Genomic DNA, 18,577 nt, shown 5'->3' with positions numbered 1-18,577 from the left:
GGGGTCCCTCTGCACCGGGGACGGTGCCTGGGGAGAGTCCCTGCTGATCCACGGCAGCGTCGCCCGCGCTGGTAACACACGCGGCGGCGCAGGGGTTCCCGGGGTTGGTTGTCCCCGTGGTTGAACGGCCCGGGAGCTCTCGTGTGCGAGGGTGTCCTCCCCACGGGCCACGCTGGAGATGAAGACCAAGGTTCTTAAAAACACACTCGTTAACGTGGACGTAATAGCGGCGTCCAGGTCTCAGTAGACGAGCCGCCGACCCCGACCCGCTGCTGCCTCCGTCTCTGGCGACCCTTTGGTAGAAGCGCGTAGAGGGACCCGGCCTGACACCGGATCTAGGACTGGGCAAAGGCGCGTGTGTGCGCAGCTTTCTCGGGTAGTTGTGGGGATTCTGCTCTGAGGCTCCACCGCAGTCCCACGCGTGCGGCTTCTTGAAGGTCAGCGGCCGCGTGGACCCCGAATCCGCGGCAGGGAGCCCTTCCTTCTCACACGGAAGCCCGCTGGTGTGGCAGGCTGAGCGGGGCCTCTCTCCACACCTGGCTTCTGCAACACAGGGTGCTCCTCGTTTGGAAACTCGGGCTCCTTGAATCGTGTAGACCTTCCAGCATCTCCACCGAGTCTGGAACGCGGTATCTAGGGCACCACTGATTTTTGAAACCGTTAATACCGGCGCACACCTCACCAGGAAGGCCCTCCGAGGGTGGGACGCGCTCAGGGTGCGCGTCCGCCGAACTTCTCGTCCTCACCCGAAGGCTCAAGTCTTGCCCCTGACCACACCGCCCGTGGGCTGGCCCCACGTGCACTGGCCCGTCCCTCCCCTTTGCTCACTCGAGCTGTTAGGAGGCGCGTGTTCAGGGGCAGGGGTTTAGGGAGAGCCATAAATGTTATTGCATCGTCACACGTTCTTGGGAGCCCGTCTGCTGCACGTGTGCGGTGGGGACGCTCACCGAGTGCCCTTTTCCTGGCACTGCCAACCTCTCCCCAGCACGGGCAGGCACCGCACCGCCCTGCACCATGGTACGGCTGTCAGCACAGCAAGAAACGCAAAGCGAGTGTTAGGATTAGGAGAACAGGCCCCCTGGGCACGGGGACCCCAGGGGTCGCAGCCTGCCCTCCCGGGACCGCTGTGCGGGGACAGGCTGGTCCTGCGGCATTGAGAGTGCCAGAGGTGGGGGCCCCATCGGTGTGTCCATCACCCTGTCCGTCCGGAGCTGTCCCTGCAGCAGGCTGAGCTCCGCCGCCCCAGCCCCGTCATCACTGCCGGCGCGCCAGCCCTGGGGGCGCTGTTCCCAGCCGTGACCCCACAGCTTCCCGCTGGCCAGACGCGAGCTGCCCATTTAAGTCCTTTTTTGTGGGATCCCTGGGTGGCGCAGCGGTTTGGCGCCTGCCTTTGGCCTAGGGCGCGATCCTGGAGACCCAGGATCGATTCCCACGTCGGGCTCCCGGTGCATGGAGCCTGCTTCTCTCTGCCTGTGTCTCTGCCTCTCTTTCTCCCTCTGTGACTATCATAAATAAATAAAAAAAAAAAAAAAAAAAAAGTCCTTTTTTGTTTCTGAGGCTACAGAGCGGTTTACAGACGGCTCGTCCAAGCCTCAGTGACTCAGGGGCGGGGGCTGCTGCTTCCAAGCAGTGGGTGGCTCGTTTCTGCGATGCCCACCCCCCCCCACCCCTGGGAGCTGAGATGCTTCCATTAAGGCCGGACCCAGGCTGGAGCCCCTGGGGTGAGCCTCTTGCACCTTCTCTGCACCCAGGGTTCCCATCAGTGGCTTCTTGGGGACACTGGTGTTGAGCAGAGGGGGCCCAGGGAGCCCGTCCTCTCCTGCCAGGTCCCTGAGCTAAGCAGCTCCAGCAGAGATAAACCATCAGGGACAAATTCACGTCTTACCCAGTAACCGTGACCGCCAGAGGACCTCTTCAAAGCAGGGCCCCAGGCGTCGCTGAGGTGCGGACAGCCCTAGGGCCCGTCCCGTGTCCGTGACCCAGATGTGCGAGTCTGTGCCCTCGCGCGCAGCCGGAGCCCCCCGGCGGTGTGGGCCGTGCTCCTGTTCTCACTGACGTGAACCCTCTTCCTCTCTTCCTCCCTGCTTCTCCGCCCCCTCCCCCGTCCGGCGTCGTGCGCAGAACGGCTTTGCCGTGGTCCGCCCTCCAGGACATCACGCGGAGGAGAGCACGCCCATGTGAGTAGACACGCGGCCGCGACGGGCGGGCTGTGGCGCTTTCTGATCCCTGTTCTGGAAGGGCTGGGCTGCACCTGAGCGCAAACACGGCCCCAGGTAGCTGGTGCAGCCCCGAGCCACGTGGGTGACCTTGCGGACGGGCTGCGGACGGGTGACGGGTCGAACCGTGGGCCAAGAGAAAGGAACCCGCAGACGTCAGTCCAGAGGTTCTCGTCCCTCGCTCTGCTGTAAGCAGTTGGGTGGGGACTTACATTGCACCAGACGGAGTTCATGGGGCACTTCACTGTTCTAGAACATTCTGACCAAATGCCTCAGGTCACCTGACATGCAGCCTTCAGCTGACCTGCTTATGGTTTGGTACGGATGAGGCCGACATCTCAAGGTTGTGACCCCAGGGACCAGCCGTCTGGACCCCGTTTGGGGCTTTGGGTACCCCTGACCGTGCACACATCTGCGGGGCTGGCCGAGCTAGCAAGTGTGGCTCGCAGATTGCCAGGGAATGACTGTGGGCCTGGGTGCCTGGGGGTGGGTTACACGTGCCTTCTCTCTCTTTTTTTTTTTTTTAATTTTATGTATTTATTTATGAGAGACGCAGAGAGAGAGGCAGAGACAGAGGCAGGAGGACTCAATCTCAGGACCTTGGGGTCACACCTTGGGCCAAAGGCAGGTGCTCAACCTCTGGGTCACCCCGGTGCCTCTAGACATGCCTTCTCGTGGGACCTGGGAAACCAGTCCGGCAGCAGGACAGGCACCGTGGGAGAGCAGGTGTCCCGAGCTCTGGGGACAGGAAGGGCCATTGATGCTGCTGGTAGAGGTAGGAGAGGTGACATCTGGGCTGTTCCAAGGACCGAGCGGACGGAGCACGGCTGGGAAGCCAGGAAGTGCAGGGAGGCGACAGCAGAGCCTGTGCAGGAGCAGCTAGGACCAGGCCGGGGAACCACAGGCTGAGCCTGCGCTCCCGAGGGAGCCTGGGCTGTGGCTCACAGGCGAGCAGGAGCCCTCTGTCCTCTAAAGCCCGGCGTGAGGGCGTCAGACCGCAGCTTGAGACAGGACTGTCGTGCCCGGGGAGGGGGCAGTGGCTGCAAGCTCCCGACAGCAGCCTCAGTTAGACGGTGGCCCCGTTCCCCAGAAACCGCCGGGCTTGGGGACGCCACGACCCACAACCCTCCATGCTGTCAGGAGCAGGATCCCGCGTGGTTCCTTCCCCTGAAGGCACTTTTCCACTTTGAACCTAAGCCGTTGGCTGTCCTGGGGCGTGAACCCAAACGGGCCACGACGGAGCACAGAGGCGCTGTTGGGGGCGTTTGGATGCGTGTGCGCTCGCCGCTCCGGGTGCCGGCTCCCCAGCCTGTGCCTCCCGCCGTCGGGGGCCTTGCAGGTTGCTGGCCCGCATTCCCGACACAAAGCCGCCCAGATTTCCTTGTTTTTGTGGTAATTCAGGCAAAGCGGACGTCAGTTAGAGGATTTTTGGTTACACGTGAATCACGTTGTTAGCGGGCTTCTGCGCCTCTTGAAGGAGACTCTGGGGGGCGAGTGTGCATCAGTGTCACACGTCTGAGCGTGGACAGATGAGCAGTAGCGGCTCACACAGGCGACCTCGTGCGCGGGGAGCACGGCCCCGGGAGGCTGGGCAGTGTGCGGCTGCCGGGTGCTCCGGGAACGGATTTCTCGCCTCGGGGCACGGCGGCGTCCGTGGGGGGCCTGTCGGGTCGGTGGCGTCGGTCGAGGGAGCCGTGCATTCTCCACCCCGAACCCCACGGGGCTGCAGGCGCTTCCGTGTGAGGACCGGTGGGAACCGTGTTTTCCTCTCTCTCCTCTCGCTGCAGGGGCTTCTGCTACTTTAATTCTGTGGCCATCGCAGCCAAGCTTCTCCAGCAGCGGCTGGACGTGAGCAAGACCCTCATAGTGGACTGGGTAAGTGGGGCCGTCCCCGAGGGGGCTGGGGGCCCACGTGCACCCCGAGCGGGCCGCGTCCCGTGTGCAGAGCAGGGCGGGCACAACGCCTCCACTGACGTTGGATTCGGGCACCCGACCTTTCTGGAAACTACCTCAAACCAGAAGATAAAAGCTCACACCGGTCACGAGTCCGCCCCACAGCTGCCGTCAGCCGGGTCCCTGAAATGTCCAGAAGTGTGGTTCAGGGCAGCAGTCGGAGGAGGGTCCTCAGACCTCGTCAGAGGCGGGTGGGGGGCGGCCTTGACCTCCTGCGTCCACCGGCGGGCGTGGGCAGCTCCCCCACAGCCCACGTGGCGCCGCCTGCCTCAGGCCCCCCTGGCGAAACGCCTTCCCGCTTGGGCCCGCGACACCCCGTGCCGGCGTAGCCTCCCTCCCGCGCTCCCACGGCGGTGTCGCTTCTCACGGCCCCAAGAGGGTGACCTCAGGTTCAGAAATGCTACACGTGGGGTCTGAACTCCAAAGCCAGTCACGCAGCTTCTTCCCTGGGGGTGGACGCTGAGGGTGCTCGTTTCATTCCTCCCTTTTCCACTTGGTGCTGATGATCTATTTAATAACTGCTCCACGGGGAAGGAGGAGCAGATACCCCGGGGGGTTACCGTGTGTACCCCGGGGCCCTTCTCCATTTGGGAAAGGAACCGCAGACACAGCCCGGCCACCCAGTAGGCTCCCTGTGCTGCGTGCCGGTCCCGGGGCCTGACAGCTGAGGCCTGGGGACACCAGGGAAAACCGCCCAGGGTCGGCCCTCAGCGCACCCCTGCCTCCGTCCCCAGGAGCCGGGCCTCAGCTCCTCCCGAGGGAGCACCTAGCCGTGCTGTCGAGGCGTCCCACGTGGCTCAGTTCATGGCCACGTGACTCACAGCCCCTGAGTCCACCCCCCGGGGCGGCCAGAGCGCCCAGAGTCGACGGTCACAGGGCCACTTACCCCGGGCTCCCCGCGCCCCACTAAACAGCACAGGCGCATGCGGGGCTGCCTCGGTCACGGAGAGCACGCGTCCCGAGAGTCGGGGGTGTGTCTCCCCAGCCGTGGAGGCTTCCTGGTTGGTGGGGTCGGGTGTCTGTCCTTGCAGCTCCTTGTTTATAGCTGCCCGCCACGTCGTCTCCAATGAGCGTAGGTGACTTTTACAATGACCCAGGTACCGAGCAGTTCCCAGGGTGTGAAGATCGCTACCTCGCACGCAGCCCCCGTGCGCCCGCTGTGTGAGGCGGGCTGCCTGTCCCGGGGGCCCGCTCCTGCCCCGGCCCGGGCCGTGCGTGGCCTCGCGCCTCGTGGAAGCCCCGCTGCCCCACTGTGGGGCCTTTAACGTGTGGGCACGGTCATTAGGATGAGCAGTTTGTCGTTGGAGCCTGGGGCCTGGAACCCCGTGCCGTGTGCGCACCTGTCGCCCCAGCCCGAGCGACGGCCTCCCGCCGCTCCGCAGGGTCGGGCGCAGAGCTGGCACCTCCCGTGTGCTCGACAACGGGCAGCTGTGGCCGGCTCGCTTCTCGCAGACGTGGCAAGGGCAAGAAGGTGGTCAGATGGTTTTGTCGGGACGGTCGTGGCCTCGGGGTAGGGCTCAAACGCCAGCCCCTTCCTCTGCCGGGAGCGGCCGTGGCCGTGGGGACGATGGCGAGGAAGCTGCCTGGGACGCACCCGGGCCCCTTCTCTCTGCCCCCTCGGCCCCGCCCTCCCCCGGCCCTGCTGGGGGCGCGTGGCTAGGCGGGGAGCCCGGAGGGGCCGCCGGTGCTGACCCAGCTGTCCCTGCTCTCCCAGGACGTGCACCACGGAAATGGGACCCAGCAGGCCTTCTACAACGACCCGAACGTCCTGTACATCTCCCTTCACCGCTACGACGACGGGAACTTCTTCCCGGGCAGCGGGGCCCCGGACGAGGTGAGCGGGCCGTCGCAGGGCCGAGCGGGGCTGCTCTGGGGTAGAGCGCGGGGGTGCACGGGTGCTCCCCTTGACCCCGGATGATTCCAGGCCGTCGTCAGGCGTATCCTGTCAAGTGTGTACACACGGGCTTTCTTTTCTCTGAGGTTCAAACAAAAAAACGGACTTGACATCTGGTTCTAATCCAGGCAGCCTGTGAGGACGCCTGGGGTGCCCCCTCCTGCAGGCCTGCTTTGCACGATTGAAACACCTCCAGGCCACTCCTCTGGTCGGTCCCTTGGGCGCTTGTGCTGTCCTGTCACCTGTCGTGACACATGGGACAGGGATTGGCGGCTCAGAGCCTCCTTCGTGACACCCGGTCCCCCAGCAGAGCCGGCCCTCACTCGGAACAAAGGGGCCCCAACACCCAGGGGAAAAGGTCCATCAGCCTCTGGGTCTTGTTGGAAGGGGGTTGGGAAGGACAGTCCCAGACCTTTCTGGCTGCCCGCTCTTGGTGTCTGCAGTGCAGAGCTGCCCGTCTGCACACACCGCTGGGCTGCTCCTGCGGCCACCCCACGAGTGGCCGTGAGCCCCCGCGGTCTGTGACAGCGCTCCGCTGTGAATGTCGGCAAGTGAGGGGCGATGGGGGCACGTGCTGGAGAGCATAGCACTCGGGCTCTGCTGCAGGCACCGAACTGGACTCCCACCTTGTGCCACTGGGGTCAGGTGGTTCCATCGGTCTCCGGGTGAGGGCCCGGGAGCCACCGGGGTCAGGTGGTCCCACCGGTCTCCGGGTGAGGGCCCGGGAGCCACCGGGGTCAGGTGGTCCCATCGGTCTCCGGGTGAGGGCCCGGGAGCCACCGGGGTCAGGTGGTCCCATCGGTCTCCGGGTGAGGGCCCGGGAGCCACCGGGGTCAGGTGGTCCCATCGGTCTCCGGGTGAGGGCCCGGGAGCCACCGGGGTCAGGTGGTCCCATCGGTCTCCGGGTGAGGGCCCGGGAGCCACCGGGGTCAGGTGCTCCCATCGGTCTCCGGGTGAGGGCCTCTGATAGGCGTGTCTCTCTTCACAGGTGGGCACAGGGCCAGGTGTGGGCTTCAACGTCAACATGGCTTTCACTGGTGGCCTTGACCCCCCCATGGGAGACGCGGAGTACTTGGCGGCCTTCAGGTGAGAGTCCTGGCTTCCTGTGCCCCGGGGGCATATGTACAGCTGTGGGGAGCTCCACTCCGCGTCCCCAGCTCTTGCTGGTTTAGTGATGTTCTTTGGCCTGGCTCCTCCTTCACGCACACACCCAGGCGCATCTGGGGCGGCCCCTCCGGCCTCCCTCACGGCACCTCGTAGAGACACGTGTTTGCGTAGCTGAGATTTGAAGACCCAGGGCCCTGGGCTCCTGGGCTCACCCCCTCCCACATTGGTTCTTCGGGCTGGGGGGGGGGGTCTCCGGCAGTGTCTCCTCCCCTCATGCTGGCAGCTGGCATCTTGGGCTTCAGGAGAACCAGGAACGCCCTGGGGGCTTGATGGTAAGAGCGGCAGAGGCCCTGGGGAGCAGCTCCGGCTGGGCTCGGAAACCTGATGTTCACGGAGAGCGGCCGCTCGGTTCTGAAACATCGGCTCGTCTCCTGTTTTCCTCCCCACAAACCCTCCCTGAGAGGCCGAGCGACAGCGACCACCTTCCTCCCTGATTGCTGCGGTCCTGAGGCCACTGCCCCGCGTCCACCCGTTTGCGCAGCTCTGTTGCGTGATTTTCCATAAGCGCGGTTTGCCTTTGTCATCAAATGGTGATTTTCACCTTGATCTGGGCCCGACTGAAATAATTCCCACGACCCAACGTGGACGGTGCGCAGCGCGGGCTTCCTGCCTCGTTTTAAATGGTGGCCTCCGCCGTCTCCCGCCGTCTCCCGCCGTCTCGCCAGAACGTGGGCCCTGGGGAGAAGGGTGTTCGGCGGCAGAGCCTGACGGGCTCTTGGTCGTTGTCAGAAAACCGCGTCCGAACAGTAGGAATCGGAGCCCGTGAGGTTTCCAGTGAATTTTCCTCTCTGCCTCTTCCTTGACCTCTGTCTGTCTGTGCTTTTATCCCTGCTTGATCTAAACACAACGCACATGTGTGCAGGTGTGTGTATGTGTGATGCACGTGTCTCCATGGACACATGTGAGTGTGTGCGTACACGTGTCTGCAGATATGTGTGCACGTGGCTGCGTGCGTGGAGCGTGCAGCTGTGTCTGTGTGCGCGTCTCCCGTGGGTGCGACTCCTTACGCGGACTCGTCTGTAAGCGCTCTGCTGTAGACGCCGCCGCCCGCGCCGTGGGCACCCTGCATGGGCCACGGGACCCCTGGGGACCCCTCACAGCGTCTCCTTGCCCGTCTCCACGCTCAGAGCGGCCGTTGGGTCTGGCGGCACGTGTGGCTCTGTGGACGGGAGTTCCCTCCCCCAGCTGCTCGGTGGTTCGTAGAAATTACGCCCAGATTTGATTACGTCGGCGCAGGGCCAGCCTCTCGAGCAGTGGGCTGGTCTGTACCAGTCGGAGCCCATCACCTCCCTACGGGATTTCTCTGCGTGCCTTTCCCCCAAATCGGATCCCATCTGATCTCGTGGGTTTAATTTCGATGTGTCTTCCTGCTCCTGATCAGATGTGAGGTAACCCCAACAACTGCCTGCCTAATTTAAGGGAGGGGGACGCCCCCAAGCAGATACAACATCTGCAGGTTTGCTGGTGTACACGGTCGACTCTCAGCTTCTCGAAATCCGAGCCGTGCAGCACCAGCAGCAGGGTCCTCCGTGCGGTCCGTGGAGCACCCCGCGGCCAGCACCGCGTCACCCTCCCACCGCCTGAGAACCGGCCGCCCTAGGGGGCTGCGTGGAAAATAAAATGTCTGGGCGGCCGCCGTGAGAGGAGGAAGCCCTGCCGGGATGAGGAACTGGGCGCGCCGTGGCCGGTTCTGGCTGGGCAGAGGGTGGCCCGTGCTGGACTGGTGGGCGGGGAGCGGGGGGGGGACGCTGCAGCCAGGTTTCCACGGGACCGCGTCCCCCGGTGTGCTGGTTCTGGGACGGAGATGCCCAGCACGCGGGGGTCAGACTCCAGCCCTGGGGACTGCCCCTTGGTCCCCTGGGACCCCACACTGGTCCCCAGTCCCTTGCCCCTGGTCCCCAGCCCAGTCCCCAACCCCCGCCCCTGGTCCCCAGCCCAGTCCCCCGCCCCTCCCTGGCCCCCCAGCCCCCCTGCCCTCCCCACCCACCCTAGTCCCCCGACCCCTGGCCCCCTCCCTGGTCCCTGGTCCCTGGTCCCCCACCCCTGGTCCCCAGCCCAGTCCCCTGCCCCTCCCTCGCCCCCCAGCCCCCCTGCCCTCCCTGCCCACCCTAGTCCCCCGACCCCTGGCCCCCTCCCTGGTCCCTGGTCCCTGGTCCCCCACCTCTGGTCCCCAGCCCAGTCCCCTGCCCCTCCCTCGCCCCCCAGCCCCCCTGCCCTCCCCGCCCACCCTAGTCCCCCAGCCCCTGGTCCCCGCCCCGGGCCAGCCTTTAAGATGAACCCTTCCTCTGAGCTGCTGTTGACATCCTGTTTTCATCCTCTGCCAAGTGTGTACACGATGATACCTTATCAAATGAACTTTGCAAAGCTTAAATAGCTCCTTTGAAAGGGAAAATTGTTTCAGGGTTGGGTTGCTTTTTATTTTTTTTTTTTTATTGATTTTAATGTAAAATAGTGCTTTGAAGTTTACAATTTATGGCTCCCTGGGCATCGATCGGTGGGGGAAGAGGGTCAGGATCCGCTTTCCCCTTCCTTCTGCGCTTCTCCCCCCTTGCCGGGGGGCCCCCGGGACAGTGTGCGCCTCGGGGGCAGCACCTTGTTCCCCAGGCCCGTTGCCTGCCACGATGCATTTCAGGAGATCAAGCCTGAGATGAAGAAGAGATAAGGAAGGTGCCCCTAATGAAATCCAGAAGGAGCGGCACTTTCTCCCCGGGCTCGGACTGCGGAGACGCGGCGACCCTAATTCAAACCAGCGCGCCGCCAGACGGGCTTTGAAGTCTGCTGAGCGGAGGCGAGGCCCTGGGCGGACGGACACCGCGATGCGCTGCTGCCCGCGCCGGCCTGCCGTCGGCCGTCTGGGGCCCGCGGGTCGCCGTGCAGGCAGGAAATGAGCCCGGGATTACGTGTGCGTCGAAACCGTAACCCCGGTTTAAATGCGATTTGGTGAAGTTTATCAGAGATGTCAGAGAAACCGGGTATTTTGAAGTGGTAACTTTAATCTTTTAATGAATTGAGATTTGCCTTTAAATTGAGCAACTGGGCAGATTCATTTCACGTCCCCCAGCCTTTCGAGCGTGACGTGAAGATCGAAGATCTTTGAACCTCTGTTCCTTCCGTAAGGACTTCTGCGGGGGCCTTTCTTTGCTTTTTTTTTTTTTTTTTTTAACAAAAATTCTTAGGTTTTTTTTTTTTTTTTTTTTTTTTTAAAGATTTTTATTTATTTATTCATGATAGTCACAGAAAGAGAGAGAGGGGCAGAGACACAGGCAGAGAGAGAAGCAGGCTCCATGCATCGGAAGCCCGACGTGGGATTCGATCCCAGGTCTCCAGGATCGCGCCCTGGGCCAAAGGCAGGCACCAAACCGCTGAGCCACCCAGGGATCCCCTTAGGTTTTTATTGTCGTGGTGAAACGCCCAGAAGGCCTCCTGTCGCAGCCTCGTGGCGTGTGCAGCTCGGCGGCGCCCTCCGTGCCCACAGCGCTGTGTCGGGCGAGAGCCTCTGCCTCCGTCCAGGACTCATTGTCGCAAAGACACTTGATGCAAACCCCGGGACCTTTCTTACCGATGGCAGTGCCGTCTCTCGAGGGGCAGCCCCCTTCCCCTAGGCGGACGTCTTAGCGGGGCCGTCCCACAGTGGGGCCGCTGCGGAGTGCGGAAGCTCGGGTTTGCCAGCCCTCCCGCAGGACGGCAGCAGTGACGCGGTGCTCGGGCACCTGCCCGCGGAGGGGCAGCAGCTTCCTGGCTGAGTCCTGGAGGGACCCGGACCCGCAGACGCCAACCTGCCGGCGTGCGGGGCCGCCTCTGGGGACCAGGACCGTGGCCTGTCGTGGAGGAGCCTGTCAGGGGCTGTGCCCAGGTGACCTACGTGGCAGGTCTGGATGTTCGACGTCTGTCTGGTGGGAGCCTTGAGGGGGACGCAGGTCCGGAGGGGCCGTCTCGTAAACACTTGTTGCTCGGGTTGAGCGCCCAGGGCAAGTTGAGTCCTGCCAAGAGTGGGGCAGGGACCCAGGCGAGAGCATGGGGACACCGAGGCAGAGACCAAGCACAAGAGGGGAGCAGCTGGGAGAGGCCTGGGCCGCGGCGCCAGACCAAGTGCAGACCTGCTCCTGTCGCCAGCCGGGGTCTGAGGGCCGCCCTGGGGAGGCTGCGCTGCCCCTGCCCCTGCCGTGTGCTCCTGGTGCTGCAGAGGGGCGGGGGGCGCTGCGAGATGGGTGGGCTGGCGGCCAGGAGTGCCAGGCCCTAGACAGGCCTGAGGACGGTGATGGGACAGAGGTGGGGACACCTTGGGCAGCTGCAGTGAGCCCAAGCCCGGTGGGGCCCACGGTGACAGTGGGGAGGGGGCACCACGTGGATGGGGCCCTGGACGCAGGGGTGCGCCCATCCAGCAGCGCCAGGTGCCCACCTCCTGCGAGGGACAGCCAGACAGGAGCAGCAAGGAGGGGCGGGGGTTGCCAGAAGGCGCCCTGGCCTCTGTCGCCGAGGAGGGGTGTCCTCACCTCACCAGGGCAAGGTCTGGGTGAGCAGAGCACGGAGAGCCAGAAGCATGCGAGGCTGGGGGCCGCGGGCGTGCAGGGCAGGGGCATCGAGGAGACGGGACGGACGGCCGAGGGCCTGGCCTGTGGGGCGGACGGAGCAGGACGGGGCGGCGGGCGGCGTGGGGCGGGGGTGCAGCCGGAGCACAGTGTTGCTTCCCAGCTCTCGCTGTGTTCTGACACCGACTTAGCAGCGACGGGATGCTTGGTGGGCCAGGACCGGCCTCTCCCAACCGACGGAGTGCTCAGGCCGGGCCCACCCCGCGCAGGGGTGCAGCGGGTGCAGCGGGTGCAGATGGCAGGGCGGGTGCACCAGCCCCTCCTGCCCTCGAGTGAGGGTGTGCACAGCGGACAGGAGGGGTTGGCGCTCACCGGAGCCGAGGTGGTTGAAACCGAGTCCCCGCCTCTGGGGGCACCAGGCTGTCCGTCCGGAAACGGCGACCGTCCATCCGGCAGCTCCGCCTCCCGAGCCCTCTGGCTGCAGACGCGTCACCGCAAGCCTCACCGACAGTACGTGACCGCGACAGGGCAGACGGCCTGGGCGCCTTGTGAAAGGAGATGTTGAAGGCGGGCGGCGTGGACCGTGCTTCTGGGGCACTCGGACGCCCTGGCTGCCCCCAAGCTCCCGAGCGTCCCCGGGCGTGGGTGGGCACAGACCGCGCCACAGCCTGAGGCCTGCGATGAGCACAGGTTTGGGGCCTTCCGTGTGGGAGATGAGCCCGCCCTGCCTCTGAGCGGACAGTGGGTGGTCGCAGCCTCGGGAAGCCCCTGCCCACCCCTCGGCCCTCACGCTGCCCTGCAGCAGGTCACGGGCGGCCCCACAGAAACTCACCCTAAGGTGATGGTCGGAGAGAGGGTCTGCAGTAAACGGTTCCATCTGTCATCAGACAAGTCGTTGGTTAAAATTTCATTCTAGAACTAAAAGGCGAGGCCAGATGCCCGTTTTCTTCGCGGCGTCTGTGACGCGTGGGGGTCCCGGCTGGGGTGAGGATGTGGGCGGCCGTGCACCCCCTCCTCGTAGGTGAGGAAGCAGAGTCTGCCGAGGGGAGGCGATGTCTCAGCGGTGTTGCAGACCCCGGGGGCCCCGGACCAGGATAGGACGAGCGTGCGTGCCCCTAGCCGGCGGCCCACACTCGTGCGCGGCTGATGGGCCGGGTCCCGCTCGCGGCTGATGGGCCGGGTCCCGCTTGCACACGCACACCGACAGGGTTCACGATTTGTTTTGATCGGCTTCGCAGCGATGCCACGTGGCAAGTGCAGACGCCAGCGACTCTCCAGGGGCGATGATGATCCCAACAGCGCTGTCGTTTGTTTTTTATTTTGTCGGGGGGGCGGGGGTGAGACACGAAGCAGCTCAGCAGTGCTTCAAGGCAGAGAACTGGGCCCACCGTACGCACTTGGTTCAAAACGGCCCCCAAAGCGCTTTGCGAATGAGCCGCTGTCGACACGGAGCGTCTGTGGTTTTCCCTGAAGACAGGCTTGGCTGCAGCATCTATACCAACACGTGGCTCAAACTTCTTCTGCCTAAAGACAAAGTTTATGCAACAGGAACTTCATTAGAATAATTTAAAAACCGTCTCTCTGGAACCGCTACGGCCGTGAACGGCGCTGGTGAGCGCAGCAGCCCGCGGGCCATCGGGAGCCACCCAGGGAAAGCCGCGGGGAGGCAGCGGCGTCCCTGGCCACGAGGCGAAGGCACCGCCCCGTCCTGCCCACCCGCACCAGGACTTGTCGCCTCCGGCCGCCGCGGCGGGTCAGGTATCCCGGGCCCCGGCACCTGCTCTGAAGCGCAGTCGGCTGAGAAGCCTCTGGTTTGCGCTTTGCGTGTTCAGAATCGGAGAGCTTCGTTGCAGCCTCCTCGTGGCCACGGGGTCAGAGTGCGCCTGACATCCCGCCTCCTGCTTTAGTGGAACACACCTCGCACACGTGTTCAGGGGCGAGTGTGGCCGCTCTCACACAATGGGCCCCGGGACCCGAAGGCGACGCTGGCGGGGAAGCCTGCTGGCGCCCGGTCGGGGGTCCCAGGTGGGGTCCCTGCAGCCCCTGCCGGACGGTCCCCAGGGCGCAGACCTGGCTCCTCTGAGGCCGCCTGCACGGCCTGTGGCAGAGGCAGCGCGGGGGCGGCCGCGTGCAGTGGGCGCCGCCTGGGAGGGAAGCCGCGAGTGGTTCAGAGGAGCCGAGCCCCGGCCCGTGCCCCGGCGTGAGCTTGCGGCCTGTCTGCGGCGGAGGTCTCGGCGCCCGGCGCGCTCAGAGGGAAGCGGAGGCCGCTCCCGCGTCGCAGACATTCTCTGAGGGCTCGCTCCCCGGGTCCTCGGGCATCGGGCCGGGGGTGCCCCATGCCACCTGCGGGGACGGGCGGCGAGGTCCTAACCTTGTGTGTCGTGCCCTGGAGTCTCCGTCACTGGCACCTCTGAAACCAGAGGGATTTCTCAAGAGGATCACCGCAGACTCGTTCCTGAGCGGAACGTTCTGTGGGTCCCAGTGGGTGCTTTACGGAGTTGGCCCGGCGGACTTCAAGGGCAAATGTCATGACGAGTTTTACTTTGTAACTCGAGGCGTAGGAGCCTGAGGAGGTTCTCATGCCAGCCTGCGGCCCTGTAGCCCCAGGGGCCCCACCGACCTGGTGGGGAGGGACCGGCGGCGGGGCCGGGTACGTGGGGCCGCTCGCCGAGGGGGCCTCTGGGCCGTCGTGCGCCCGGCGTGACCGTCATTGATGAGCAGCAGGGCCTGCGCGCCGGTGGAGGCCCGGGAGCGGGAGGCCGCCCTCTGGAGCCGCAGACACTCGGTCCGGCCTGCGGCAGCCGGGGACACCCAGACTCCCCACGGCCGTGAGCCGGTGCTGGGTCCCGCCGAGGTGCAGGGGTGTGGGTGATGGGGGCCGGCACCTGCGGTGAGCCCGCCGCGCCCGGGGGACCAGGGAGACGGGAAGCCTGCGGGGAGGGACTCAGAATCCAATAAAGCAAGTTTAACTGACACGTGGCGTCGTCCAGCCTCTCACTGCGCGCCCGGTTCTGGCTCAGAGCCGTGTTCATGGGACGCTGGTACAGTGAGGCCGCGTGCTCGCGGGCGGCTGCTTCCTCCTAAGTGTTTCTTCTCCTTTTCAAGGGAACGGTTTTCCTTGTTTCCCTAATATCCCTAAACCACTGAACTTCTCCATGGCATCTGTACTTTTAACCTGTCCGTGCTCTTAAATTTGATCGTCAGCTGTCCCTTGAAGGACCCCAGGTGTCAGATGAACCCGGCAAGGGCGTGCAGGTGGCTCATCCGGGCGTCTGTGGCCCCAGGGGTGGATGGGGTGGGAGGAGGGCACCGGGGGCCCCCTGCGGGCCAGGGCTGCCCGGGGGCTCGGGGTCCCTGCTGCTGGGCCGGGAGGTGGCTGTGCCTTTCTTGAAACGTGACGCGAGCGTAGGGGTGAGCAGAGCCGCCCCCCCTACAGGGCGAGACCGGCCGGGCAGGGCGCAGGGGTGAGGGGTGGGAGCATCTTCCGCAGCCCGGGCAGCTGGTGCGTGGGGGTTACAGGTCGCCTCCAACATACCACGGAGGCTCAAGACCCGCTGTGCCGTGGCCGCGCTGGGCCTCGATGTTGGGGACCTTGGTCTGGACATTTGAGGTATCAGCAAATGGAGCCGTGGGCACGCTGGGTGGGTCTCCTGAGTGTGGGCCCTCGGGTGCCGCTGGCCGCGAGGGCAGACGGGACAGGCTCTGTCGGCGGCCGTCGGCCTCTTCCGTGGCCGTGACCTCCGCTGACCCGGTGTCCCCTTCCTCCCTCTGCAGGACCGTGGTCATGCCCATCGCGAACGAGTTTGCCCCAGACGTGGTGCTCGTGTCATCAGGCTTTGACGCTGTGGAGGGCCACCCCACGCCCCTCGGCGGCTACAACCTCTCCGCCAAATGTAAGTCGGGTCTGCAGATGGCGCGGGAACACGGTCTGGATTCTGCTGTTGTTAGGATTAGGCGCCCTCTGTGTGCCGAGCCTCCCCTTCAACAGGAGGAAACCCTCCTCCTCGTGTCTTAGCAAAAACACAATAGGTGCCGGCTGCCCCAGAGCGCACAGGGCGCACAGCAGGACCGCACGGCGTGGGCCGGGACACGCAGGGACGCTCTTGGGGTGGCCGTGCTCCCGCACTGACCTCAGAGCCCTCCTGACCTGGGTGCGGGGTCCGGAGGGAGCCCTGTGCCCAGCAGCCCCCGCGTGCGGCCAGACTGTGCTGTGCGGGCTCGAGCCCCCTCGTGTACCGGCTCAGCTCGGCCGGGGTTCAGGCCCAGCTCCCCCGTGAAGCAGATGCCGCAACACGGCAAAGCCGGAGAATCAGGGGTTTCCCAGCGCAGGTAACAGTTGCATTTGCAGGACATCGAGGTCTGCCAGGTGTGGGGCAGTATCACGTCTGCAAACCAATGTCCACAGCGTAATCAAAGGTCACACTGTTGCGGAGATGTGCGACCCATCGTGAGTTTGAGGGGACTTGTGATCGCTGATCACTCTGACGTAGTGATGATAACGAGCAAGTTTGAAATATTGTGAGAATTAGCAAAACGTGGTGGAGGCAGAGTGCGCAGATGCTGAGGGAGAAGGCGGCCCCCGACTTGCTGGACTCCATGCTGCCGCCCGCCTTCCCGCTGTGAACGGCGCGGTCCGGGCGTCGCGGCGGCCTCGGGGGCCCTGTCACAGTTTCCATCAGAGACGCAGCCGCATCACTGCTGCCTTTGGGAGGTTTGAGCCTCACGGGCCTGCAGCCGCCAGGACGTGCCCCCAGCCCTGGGCCCCGGGTGCTGCTGCGGCTGCGACGGGGCCGCTGATCGGGGCGGCTCTAGTCCACGTCGGTCGGTCCTGGCGAGGATGGTCATCACCGTTAGCCGCCAGGCGCTTTCTGCGGGTGGGGGGACGTGGCGCAGGGGGCGCACTGCGGTTGTTGGTGAAAGCCAGACACGCCGGTCACGGGGCGTGAGAGTCCAGAAGGGGCCCACACGGCGGTGCATGTGCCCACGAACGGACACGCACACACGTGTGCCCAGCACACTGCTGACCAGACCCCCGGGGCCTCTGGTCTCCAGGCCATGAGGGCGCAGCTGCAGGGCCGCACCCTCGCTCCCCCCGCTCCCCCCTCCGTGGTCCCAGCGTGCAGCCGAGGGGCTCCTCCCGGGGTCCCTTCCTTCCCCCAAACGAGATGATTTGCGGCATTATACAATCAAAGCATCAAAACCGTAATTCCTACTCTCAAACAGATCAAAAAGAATCCCAAACTGAAATTCTTCAATGAATTTATTACAATCAGACCTGGCTTCTATTATGTGTTTCGGAGCGCTGGCCCCCTGGGTCTCTGTAATGTGATGTAACGCGTTTCTGGGCGCTTTGATCGGCGGCCAGGCCTCGGCCCCGCGCCCGCCCGCGGCCCCGCTTGCATCTCCCGTTTCCTCTTGCAGGTTTCGGGTACCTGACGAAGCAGCTGATGGGCTTGGCTGGCGGCCGGATCGTTCTGGCCCTGGAGGGGGGCCACGACCTCACGGCCATCTGCGACGCCTCGGAAGCATGTGTTTCTGCTTTGCTGGGCAATGAGGTAGGAGGAGCCGGGGCCCAGGGCTGCTTGGTGTGCGGGCCCAGGGCCCAGACCCCAGACCCCAGGCCCCAGGCCCCAGGCCCGTGGGCTGCTGCATCTGAGCTCATCACCCGTAGTAGGACCGCTACCCGCTTGGGAGGCCATCCGATGAGGGGCAAGGCCGGGAGCCCTTTTCTCTGTAGGGTGGTTCAGGGGCCTGTTCTGCAGGTGCTCCCCTGCCCGTGGGTTAGGTGGAGAATATTCTAATCCAGCTTCTTTCTCTGCGGGCAGGCGGTTCTAAGGTAAGTTCTGGGGGCCGCGTCACTGCAGGTCTCACAGGCTGGGGCATGGAGCCCCGGTTCCCTGCTCCGAAGCCACAGCTGATCCCCAGGCTTGGGGCCCCCGCGCCCTGTCCCCAGTGAGGCTGCGGGACCAAGTCAGGGAGCCGCTGGCTTGCACGGCTGAGCTCAGACTGTCCGGCCGGGAGAGGGAGTGGAGGGCTCAAGGGAGACGGTCCTGGGAGCGTCCCATTCCGGAATGACACCGGCCCGGGGCCCCTTCCTCCCGTCTGTGCTCCCAGTGGGCAGAGCTGCCCGGCCGTGGGTGGATGGATGGACGGGTGTCGGGAGGGGGGTGCCGCCCGACGTATGCTCTGCAGCTCACCGAGCGGCTAAAGTTCGTGACACAAAACTTACTGTAGCTTCCACTTTGATTTTCGGAAACCTGCTCTTCCTACAATTTCAAACCCATCCACAGGCTCCTGGACATGGGGTCACACACCCACCTCCCGATCCCCCGAAGGAGCGTGAGGCGGGTCCTGGCCCCTCACAGCACAGCTTGCCCGTGTTGCTGTGGCATTCCGTGCGGGTCCTTGCGGCAAGCCAGCTGCTGCCCGGGGTGGGGTGCGGTCAGAGCGCCCTGGGTCCTGCCCCCCCTGCAGCAGCAGGTGCCTGCAGCCCACGTGGGGGACGCCCGGAGGCAGCCCACGAGCTCTGCTCCATGCCGTCCCGGGTTTACAGGTCCACAGTGTGCGAGGACACTCTCCCTAGGACAGGTTCCCTGGGTGTCCAGTGGGGTGCAGCTGTCCCTGTGCTGGCCACCCTCCTGCCAGTCCCCACCAAGATTCAGGGCAGCCCAAGTGACGAGGCCCTGATGGAGGGTGGAGGACACACACCCCAGGAGGACTGGCCACACCAGGACCCCATATGGCGGGAGCCCGAATGACCCCTGACCCCATATGGCAGGGGCCGCTTGTGGGGTGTCCTGGTGTCCAGTCCACAAGAA

At 64.9% G+C, this 18,577-nt stretch overlaps 1 protein-coding gene across 9 annotated transcripts in view; it reads left to right on the top strand.

Moving 5' to 3' along the window:
• The window catches only part of HDAC4 (histone deacetylase 4), a 273,236-nt gene that overhangs the window by 243,148 nt on the left and 11,511 nt on the right, over positions 1–18,577 (top strand). For all 9 annotated transcript variants that reach the window (XM_077869460.1, XM_077869459.1, XM_077869461.1 and 6 more), the window contains 6 exons: positions 2,122–2,177; positions 4,004–4,091; positions 5,884–6,003; positions 7,052–7,149; positions 15,534–15,652; positions 17,181–17,314. In XM_077869460.1, the coding sequence (XP_077725586.1) occupies positions 2,122–2,177; positions 4,004–4,091; positions 5,884–6,003; positions 7,052–7,149; positions 15,534–15,652; positions 17,181–17,314 (615 nt within the window). The remainder of the gene's footprint in view (positions 1–2,121; positions 2,178–4,003; positions 4,092–5,883; positions 6,004–7,051; positions 7,150–15,533; positions 15,653–17,180; positions 17,315–18,577) is intronic.

Source organism: Canis aureus, chromosome 24, assembly GCF_053574225.1.
Source record: "Canis aureus isolate CA01 chromosome 24, VMU_Caureus_v.1.0, whole genome shotgun sequence".
NCBI lineage: Eukaryota > Metazoa > Chordata > Mammalia > Carnivora > Canidae > Canis > Canis aureus.
This window is presented reverse-complemented; position numbering and strand designations above follow the sequence as displayed.